General features: G+C 35.5%; 2 protein-coding genes across 11 annotated transcripts in view; one reads left to right on the top strand and one right to left on the bottom strand.

Moving 5' to 3' along the window:
- LOC104734890 (alpha-galactosidase 1-like) lies at positions 1,933-5,015 on the bottom strand. Of its 10 annotated transcripts, none has more exons than XR_002034813.1 (9): positions 4,697-5,010; positions 4,341-4,404; positions 4,184-4,241; positions 4,018-4,052; positions 3,764-3,852; positions 3,380-3,671; positions 3,061-3,201; positions 2,416-2,476; positions 1,933-2,298 (listed from the first exon to the last, which is right to left on the bottom strand). XR_002034813.1 is itself a non-coding variant. In XM_019234715.1 (5 exons), the coding sequence occupies exons 1-4, from the start codon at positions 4,853-4,855 to the stop codon at positions 3,787-3,789; spliced, it is 318 nt and encodes a 105-aa protein (XP_019090260.1). In that variant the 5' UTR covers positions 4,856-5,015; the 3' UTR covers positions 3,380-3,671; positions 3,764-3,786. The 10 variants fall into 10 exon arrangements, 3 of the variants coding, with proteins under 3 accessions (XP_019090260.1, XP_019090262.1, XP_019090261.1); XR_002034814.1 differs by having other exon boundaries at positions 4,341-4,374; XR_759392.2 differs by having other exon boundaries at positions 4,184-4,404; positions 4,697-5,011.
- LOC104734892 (DDT domain-containing protein DDB_G0282237-like) overlaps positions 7,150-9,914 on the top strand; it is a gene marked incomplete in the record, with an annotated part of 7,121 nt that continues 4,356 nt past the window's right edge. Inside the window, 6 exon segments of the mRNA XM_019234713.1 lie at positions 7,150-7,355; positions 8,143-8,276; positions 8,494-8,666; positions 9,123-9,532; positions 9,627-9,705; positions 9,824-9,914. Coding sequence (XP_019090258.1) covers positions 8,164-8,276; positions 8,494-8,666; positions 9,123-9,532; positions 9,627-9,705; positions 9,824-9,914 — 866 coding nt within the window.

The following is a 9,914-nucleotide window of genomic DNA, read 5'->3' as shown; positions in this document are numbered from 1 at the left end:
GTGAAATAAGACCAAACCTCCTGAGAGAAATCACAATCAAAGAAAATATGTTGCAAAGATTCATCAAATCTGTTGCAGAGGAGGCAATTAGAGGGGACATGAAGACCCCAACTGATGAGCCTATCCCTCGTATGCAATCTATGGCGAGCAGCAATCCAAGCAATAAACGCATGCCGAGGAATCTTTCCTTTGAACCAAACCGCACCATGCCAGTCTATGGATGGACCAAGAGGATTCAAAAAACGCCAGGTAGCCGCAGCAGAGAACTTACTTGAGGGAACAAAGTCACCTATCTTCCACAGATACGTATCCTCTTCTCCACCCCTGAGAATATCATGAGGATTGGGCAGACATTGTTTGATCAATTGAATAATGGGGTTCCTACTCCGAGAAGCAGAAATCCACCAGTCACCATCTCTTAGTGCATCAGCAACCACTGCATTCACAGGTAAACCCACAGTCCGAGGACCATTCTGACCAGTGACTTCAATTAACGGTCCCAGAGATGTCCAATTATCATTCCAAAAACTGCAAGTATCTCCTGAGCGAACTTCACACACTATAAGCGGTTTTGCAAGCGGTCTCAGCTTGCATAAACTCTTCCAGAACCAGCTTCCTCAGGTATTAGGGTTAACATCCCAAAAGTTTGAGGACCCAAAGTTCGACTAACATGTTAGTCAGTCATTCACAGTGGAAAACAACTTTACGGAATTGTTTCCCTTCAACTTGAAAAGGCGGAATTGTCAGAACCATTCCATGAAGGATCATTGCACGAGGACGCAAGATTTTCACACCATAAACTTCAGCAATATTGACTTCATTGTTCCATCAGTCATATTGGCTTGTAGAGCTTGGTGAGAAAGATCTTTAAGATATATAAAAAAAAAAATTACATAAACACAGAGTCTGTGATGGTAAGAAGATGAAATGTAATGCAAAGATAAGAAAAGAAAAATGCATAACCAAAGAAAGGAGAGTAATAGCTTGAGTGTTACTCTGGTTTTTTGTTTTGAATTTGTGAGTAAGGGACTAAAAGTGTGTATATGTATTAATGGTAGTTGTTTGAAGAACCATTAAACAGGAAGAGGAAGTACACTATATATTGTTGTTGAGTTTGTCTCATTTACTTTTGGTTATGCGCAATTGGTTTAAGTGGTTCTTCAAAAGATATTAAAAAAAAAAAGACAAGAGAGCGAAAAGAAGTAGACTGTGAGGTAAGGGACAAAAAGGGTGTAAATTAACGGTCGTTGATAGAAAAACCATTAAATGGGAAGAGAAAGCAACACGGACATTAATCTCTGTATTAAGTTCACATCAAAAAGAAAATCTTTGGGAAATTAGAAATAAAGGATAAATAATTAAATTATTGTTTGCATTAACTACGTCAATTATTCCTAAATTATCGATTATAACGTTGAAAATATGTCATTTTGGTTGCTGTTTTGCAGGTCCGACCCGCAGCACATCCCTATGACACAAATGTATCGGGCCTCTAATTCTGTTTGAAATTTTTAGTAAAAAAGTTAGACCAACTAAACATTTACATTGCAAATATATGCCTCACTTTTCAAAAACATTAAGATTTAATCTCAAATTTTAATTTTTATCTATCTATTATTCTAAAAATAGGCTTCTATTTTATGAACTCTTAAGATTTTGCTTCCACTTTTAAAATTTACCTTATAAAATCCATTTAAAAAATGATAAAATCTATTAAAAAAATGTTTATATATTGGACCTCATTTTTTTGCTGGATAAAAGCATCTTGAAATAATTAAATTATTGTTTGCTAAGTTATCGCTGTAAAATCTCTTCTGTGTGTGTTTTTAATAATGATATATTATTGTGTGTGTGTCTTGTTGGTTTAATGAATAAAAGAGAGTTTTTTTTAAGCGGCTCCATATGATTTCATGAATCACGTCCCATCGAGAGTGGCTAAAAAACTCTCTTTTATTCATTACATCGACTCGATTCACACCTACATAGGCTAGTTTCAATTACCGTTGCTATGTTTTCCAAGTTTTTTCTTCAACTTTTTAACCTTAACTATCATTTATGCTTGTATTTGGTGCTGCTAACATCAGTTCCATCATGTCAAGACACGACAAAGAGCGAGACAGATGTTATTATTATTAAGTCGCTTGCGCCGACTCTAGCAGCTCCTTTGGCAAATTTTCCAACTAGCACACAACAGATGATTCATTATCTCCTGATTCTCTGTCACAAATGTGACGAGAGTGAAGATGTTTTCATTCCTGAAATGTACCCCGGGATCTTGCACTTTTCAGCCAGTATACGCTGCAGAGTACAAATTTTGAAATGTTACACCGTTGAAGCAATAAGAAGAGGAGCTAATCAGAAAGAAAGAGAAAAAGAATGCAGTTGATCATATAGTTGGATGGTGGAGTTACTTACTTGGATTGTTTTCCTGAAGTTCTTTGGGCCATTCGTTTCCTAAACTCCAAACAGCATCACCCTAAAGGGTTACTCCACATGACCACACATCCACGTTGCATACAAAAACACAGCCACATAAGTGCAAATGCCAGTGTACGGACAATCATGGAAAACATGATTACAGAGACTGACTTACTGAGACCCTACTCATATATATCGATCTAATATCTCCCCATCATTTCTTTAATTGAGGCCCTATGCTTACACATGTGCAGACTGCAGAGACTGATCCACTTCAAACTTATTAGGAGTACAATACACAGACGACACCAATACAAAAGATATACAGTAGACCGTCTCTAGCATGGATCTTTGAGCAACCTAACTTTCTTTCCTCACATTTTTCCTCTTGATGACACTATTTGGTTCCTTTGACAAACTAATCATGGCTTAAAGCAGAAATTAGTATCTACAACTTATAACATGAATACTGTACTCATCATATTCTTTCCGTGAAAGAACTTTAGGTGCGTGCTATGTATGCTGCTGGAGTTCCAGCAGTCGGTTTAGGCCTTAATTAATCTAGTATAGCTGACCAGACAATAGAAAACAGGACAAAAATATATAAGAATCAAGAGACGAGTGGATACAAAAAAGTATTACTTTTGTTCAAAGAACATGCTGATCTGTTTTGGACTGAGTGCGGCAGACCTTGGGGTAACCAGAACCACAGATTTTAAAAAGTGGAGCAAGGCTTATATCGAGAAGTGTGTTCTCAAGCTTCAGGTCTCTATGGCATATTTGCTGCACAAAAGCAAAAGAGAGCAGATGGTCACACAAGATAGGGCTATTATCTACACAAGTCAATGATATGCTACAGTGGTAATTATAAGATTCTACACACGTTTCATCTACCATTTTTTCACAAAAATTGAATCACCCGCATCAAAAAGCATTACAGTTGGAAGAACAATCTACATACACAGGAATGGCATTTGTTGACACCACAAAATCAGCTGTTGAAAGAAGAACTGTTACCTAGCCTGAAAAGTGAAAAGATCAAAAGCAAAAGAAACTTCTACAAGCACATTAAAAGATCAAATCAAAGAAGATGTCGAAGAACAGATAGACCATATCAAAGTGTAAGACTTTAAGAGGAGAAAACCACCTCAGCTTCACTCATCTACCTGCAAAATCCTTTACAAAATCTGCAAAAACACTTAAAAACAGTTTACTTCTGCCTACCGTTCCAGCCACCTGCTGATGAGATCATACTGTAATAAGCCAAAAAAAAAAAAAAGATGATAAAACTTCAGCCTTTTTAGAATGAGAGATTTCGCCATCTTGTTTTTTCGTTTACTCTTACCTAAGCCAGGTACTTTGATGTCATTAGTGGTTCTCCGACTGTTGCCTACTGGAGATCCCCATAGTGCTGGGTGCATATCTCCCCTGACACTAACACAATTTGAAAGTCATATTCTTCCACAGGAGAATTAAACACAATCTTCTTTTGGAAAGGAACATGATTTTATACCATTCAGTTCAGACAAGGAAGATAACATATAGGAAAACTGCAGAGAAAGAAATGAAACCAGGAATACACAAACAAGTGTTTAATACCTTGTTGTCACGAGCAATTTCAGCCGAGCAATCATCTGAGAAACAAAACCAAGATTTTAATACTGTGAAGAACAATATAACTCATGAAAATGTTTTACTCTTTAAGCAATCAAACAGATATAATGATTATTCATTCATATTATGTTGTTGCCTGTTGGAGCCATACCGATGTTAAAATAGTTGTAACCAAGCTTAGAGAGGCCAGTGGTAACCAAAGGCATCAGCTGTTAAATAGACTGATTGTTAAGAGATGATGACAGGAGAATAAAGATGCAAGACTAATCGAGGATAGAGAATTACAAAAAAAAATTGAAACTTTTTACCAGTTATTTTTGATCTCATCTATGTTGCAGCCAGCTATTCCACCAGCAAAACCATCACATTGAACTTTATTCAGACATCATCAAGAACACAAAAGACAAAACAGTTTTCACAATCGACTATTTAATTTTGTCAACAACAAAAATTATCAGGATATAGAAGTTAAGTTCAAGCAATCACGAGTTTGGTCAAAGACTAGTGGTTGTAGAATGTGTGTTTGTTCTCTTTCGATTTCACAAACTCCAAATTTAGGGAATCAATTGTAAAATCAACCAACCACTAAGACAGAAAAAAAAAAAAAAAAGAAGAATAAGGAAACAAGCTAAAATCAAAGAGAAAGAAGGAAACAGAGTTATACAGATCCCATGGGAGGAGTGAGGCCAAGTCCATTAGCGAGCAAGTGTCTTCTTAAGATCTCAGAGTCGTCGCCGTCAACGTCAACTGATCTCGAAGACTCGACCACCGTCATCACCATTGATGAAACCATCATCACAAGTATCCTTGATATCTTCACCATCTATTCTTGCCATCTCTGGAAAAAACGAATATGGACCGTAGGATTAAGGTTTTGACCGACCAGAATATTATCAAGAGTGGTGGCAGGGGCAGATATGTAAGCTGAAAGAATGGGAGTAGCGAGGGAGGGAGGAAGTGATGACGTGGCGAAATCTTGGCCGGTGGATAGAGGCAACTACAGCACATAAAGTGTGTTGGTACTTCTACAATTCTACCATAGGAATACTATTTTTTTTTTAAAATATATATATTTTATTATCCAACTTTTATCCTACTATATATTGATCGAGAAGTACAAATATAAAACTAATTTTAAATGTTTAAAAAATTACATTCATTTGTTATTAGAAAACTTGAATTAATTAATTATTTTTTATTAATTATTAATAAACAAAAAAAACCATTAACAAAACAAATTAAATTAAATCTATAAAATTAAATAGAATCTATTCGAATCTAAAATAATTTGTACTTAAAAAATAAATATTATTAAAAATTAACAGCTAAGATTTTAATAATTAAAAAAATTAATGGCTAAGATTTTAACATCATTATTTCTGTTTAACAGCTTAAATTTTAAAAATTAATAAATAACATAATACCAAAATAAATTATGAAAAAATTTTCTCAAAAAAAATTTTAGTCCGCGGTTTTCCGCGGGTTAGTACCTAATATATTTTTGTATTATTTCTAATATTTTTAACAAAAGTTAATAGTTCTACCATTAGAGATGCTCAATAAACTCTATTTTAAATTGTTTATCTCAATAGTCAATATCATGAGGTATTATTAGTGTTAGCAAAACATGCATAAAATTTTATTAATAAATTCACACAAACATATTTAATAGGATTAGAGACATATATATACATTTTTTTTTTCGTTTTGAAGAAGGCATATCAACAAAAGCCAAAACTTTGTACAAAGATTAATGTTATATACTCTTCCCATTTAATGGTCTCCCACCAACCAACATTAATACACATACACACTTTAAAATGTAGTACAAAGATTGTGCGAAGATTGGTGAGTACATAGATGAAGCTGTGAAGATTGACATGAGTTTTGAGTTTTGACTTGAGCAAGCAAAGTATATTAATGAGTACACCATTAGACTACCAATTTTTTAAAAAAATATAGTATATTTTACTATCCAAATTTTATTTTTGCATTATTTATAATGTTTTTAACAAAAATTTTAGAACCTTAATAGTACTTCTACCATTGAAGATGCTCAATAAACTCTATTTTAAATTGCTTATCTCAATAGTCAATATCACGAGGTACAATTAGTGTTAGCAAAACATGCATAAAATTTTATTAATAAATCCACACAAACATATTTAATAGGATTAGAAACATATACAATATATAATTTTTTTTTTTCGTTTTTAAAAAGGCATATCAACAAAAGCCAAAACTTAGTACAAAGATTAATGTCATATCCTCTTCCCATTTAATGGTCTCCCACCAACCAACATTAATACACATACACACTTTAAAATGTAGTACAAAGATTGTGTGAATATTCCGAACAAGCTCTTGGAGGGGCGCCTTTCGCCGTAATATGTGACAAAGCATTCAGAAGGGTGGTAGAGTGGTCATTGGGACAAGATTGCTAAAGAGATCGATAAAGTGGACATATGTGCTTTGTGCTTAGACGAGTACGATTTCAACGACGATAAGCATCTTGAAAATGTGATTGAGTTTCTCTACCAACACGTGTACCACAAACGCTGCATTCTTCCGTATTTTTGGGAATGACAGGTTTATAATGCAAAAAGAAAAAGGGGCAATCATGTTACGTGTCCAATATGCTCTAGTAAATTATGTTGAGAGATATGTTGTGTGTGTTTAGGGTGTGATAAAGATAAACCGTTTGTGTGTTTGNTTTTTTTTTTTTTTTTTTTTTTTTTGTAAAAAGTTTGCTAAGTTATTGCTGTAAAATTTCTTCTGTGTGTGTGTTTTAATAATGATATATTATTAATAGTGTGTGTCTTGTTGGTTTAATGAATAACAGAGAGATTTTCTAAGCGGCTCCATATGATTCCATGAAATCCCATTTAGAGAACAGAAAAGAAACATGGTAAAGCCTTTAAGGCCTTAAATATCAAGAACTAAAGGCCCAGTAGACCTTGTAAGTAAAGGGCTAAATATATAAAAGGGAAAGGGTACAGTAAGATACTACGTAGAGAGTTATTATTAAAGGCTCCAATTCACCAACACCTGTTATAAAAAAAACCATATAGTAGTAAATATATATAATATAAATTAAAGTGAGAGAGAGAGAGGCTAATTCACTAATTCGCGTATTAAGTGTCTTTCCCATAAGGAAGGACGACGACCAAAACAGCTGAGAGCGAGAGAGAGAGAGAGAGAGAGAGAGAGACCGAGAGAGCGAGAGAGGGACCTAGGGAGATCTCAACAGCGGTGTTCGTTCCTACCTCTCTCTCTCGACGACGCGCATTCCCAATTTCATACATTCTCCGTAAGATTTGATTGTGTGAGTCCCTCTTGTTTCCCTTCTCTCTAATCGTTTGTGGCGGGAACATCGATCCTCTTCCCGTGTGCGATTTCGCTTTCTTCGTTTTGATTCTCGTTGTATCGTCTTCGAATTGCGTTACGTTTTTTTCAGTGATTGTGTTTGTTACACATTTGCTTTGCTTTTTGGCTGCTTTTTTTGCTGTTGTTGTTGTTGTTGTTGTGTGTATAACTTGTGGGTTTCGGGTTATGGATACTCCGAAACTAGGGTATGATGATAGTGATTTCTCTATCTCGATCTTTGGGTATGGGTTTTGATTCCGTGGGTTTCGTTTTGCTTCCTTGGCTTGTTTGATTATTGCTCTCAATTGGTATGTAATCGGTGAATTTTGTCCGATGCTTTCAGATCTTTTCCTAATTCGATTGGAATTGCGATTGTTCTAGGGTTTAATGCTATCTCCGTTACTGCGTTGCTTTTCTCAGCATTTTTCATTGGGGTTTCTTTTTTCACATGATCTCTCAAGTCAAGTTCCACTTGCTAATCTATGGACTCTTTGTCAAATCAGAGTTGAAATTAGAATCAGTGCTCTCGGGCTATGTGCTATCATTTGCATAGTTTTGCCACAAATATGTACTTGTTTACTACTTTTCTTGGTCTACTTGACATTTGTGTCACCACCTTAAACGCTTTATTCTCTGTTCTCACATTGCATAGACGCAATTCCTGCCCATCTTGGCGTGGATGAGCTCTTTGCTACGTTTCCAATATGATGATTACTAATAGGCACCTTGTTATGTATGCCGTAGGTCTGTTTTGCCATTTGAAGGATGCCTCTACTAAAAAAGAAGTCACATAGACTACTGGAGCCACCAAATAACTTGGAGCCTCAAGAACTTGTTTATCAAGTTCGTCTCACAAAGGAGATTTTTAGAGATTATCAGTATCCTTTTTATATTGCTGTATCAGTTTATGAATTGGAAAACATGACACTATTTTTAAACTTATGTTTCAAATATTTCCCATCTTCTTATGTGCCTAGTGTTTCATTCTGGAACAATCTTTATTCATATTATTCTTCCAAGGCTTGGTTGTTCATGTTTATCAGTGCACATGTCCGTGTCAGAACTATTTGTTTGCTTTGCTTAACATAAAATTAGATTGTACTTGAAGAGGATTAATCTGTACCGCAAGCGAGTTTGGACATGCAAATCTACTGGTAAGACTACCTTGACCTACGAGGAGGCCTTAGACTCAGAAAAACTGGCAAGCAAGAAAGTTCAAACTCTGGCGAGAGAGCTAGTCGCACCTGCTTTACGCATCATCCAATTCAGTAAGTTTTAACTCCTTCCTTGGTTATATTCATTCTTATGATACAAGTGTGTCGAAGTCTTGTTTTATTTAGTTGTAATTATGTGTACATTGAGGGCTGTAGCATAAATTGTCTGTATCTTCTTGGAACCCCGGAACCATGTGAGAGTTTCAATGCCACACATTTAAAGTTAGATGTGCCTCTATAATTCATAGAATGGTACCGGTTGGTTGCATCTGCTACTGTCACATTCCTGGTTCTGACATAGACTACGCTGTCAGGGGAAAGGAGTTAAGGATGTGCACCTTGGTTGTGCATCAAGACTGCCTTTTTACCGTTTTGGTTTTTCTGTCAGTTTTGTGAATCAGCAATCCCTATTTACTGTTTGAAATTTGTTAGTGTAAGATAGATTTTTAATACTCGAAATCTCTGTTTTATGACCACTACTTCTGACTCTTTTTCTTTCATTTTGAAAAGGTACGCTGTCATTGAAAGATCTTGCTGACAAAATAGCGACAGAGTTGCAAAATTGCTTTTACGCTGGTGCAGAGTTGTATGGAAAAAGGGATGGGGAACTGCATCCGTGCAAAATATTGAAGATATTAACAGATGGGGATAGTAGACCTCAGTATGAGGTAGGCTTCCTTGACAAAGATAAGGAAATAAATGAGAACACAGTGCTGTTTGGGGAGGATCTGTCATGGAAGAAGTTTCCAAATAGTAGAAACTTTCTGAAGTCTTTCATTAGGGATTCCACATGCCACAGTATACCTTGGGTAGTAAATGATTATCTGGCTAAAGCACATGATATCACGAGAAAAATTCCCAAGGAACTTCAGAACAAATATGTCTTTCAGAATGGAGAACTGGTTCAACAAAGAAAGCAGGTAGAAGTAAAGTACATCACCATTTAATAAGTTGTAGCATTGCCTAATAATTAGTTGATGTACTTATCAGTTTTGTCTCATCGCTAAACTATAGGAAGATAAAACCGGAAGGGAAAAAGGAAAAAGAAAGAGAGCAGAAAATGGTAAACAGATTGCAGAGGAGACAGATAGAGGTATAATTGCATGGATGCTCTGCAACTCGTATCCAATTCAATGTTTCCTAATGTTTCGGCAAAAGTTTCTTTGCAATTTAAAGGAAATTTTTACCATTCGCTGGTTTTTCCTTTTCAGATGTTAATGAGTCTGAGGAAGAGGCTATCAATTATCCAATTGAAGATTCACTGTTGCCACCTGATCTTGATGACACTGATATCACTCAGCG

Source organism: Camelina sativa, chromosome 13, assembly GCF_000633955.1.
Source record: "Camelina sativa cultivar DH55 chromosome 13, Cs, whole genome shotgun sequence".
Classification (NCBI taxonomy): domain Eukaryota; kingdom Viridiplantae; phylum Streptophyta; class Magnoliopsida; order Brassicales; family Brassicaceae; genus Camelina; species Camelina sativa.
This window is presented reverse-complemented; position numbering and strand designations above follow the sequence as displayed.

Bases quoted from the DNA above. Each gene is read 5' to 3' on its own strand.
- LOC104734890 (XM_019234715.1), bottom strand. From the start codon at position 4,855: ATGGTGAAGATATCAAGGATACTTGTGATGATGGTTTCATCAATGGTG. The intron at 4,242-4,696 runs GTATAACTCTGT...TCTATTTAACAG, and splicing joins TCACTCCTCCCATGGGATCT to CTGATGCCTTTGGTTACCAC. The intron at 4,053-4,183 runs GTATGGCTCCAA...TTTGTTTCTCAG, and splicing joins TTACAACTATTTTAACATCG to ATGATTGCTCGGCTGAAATT.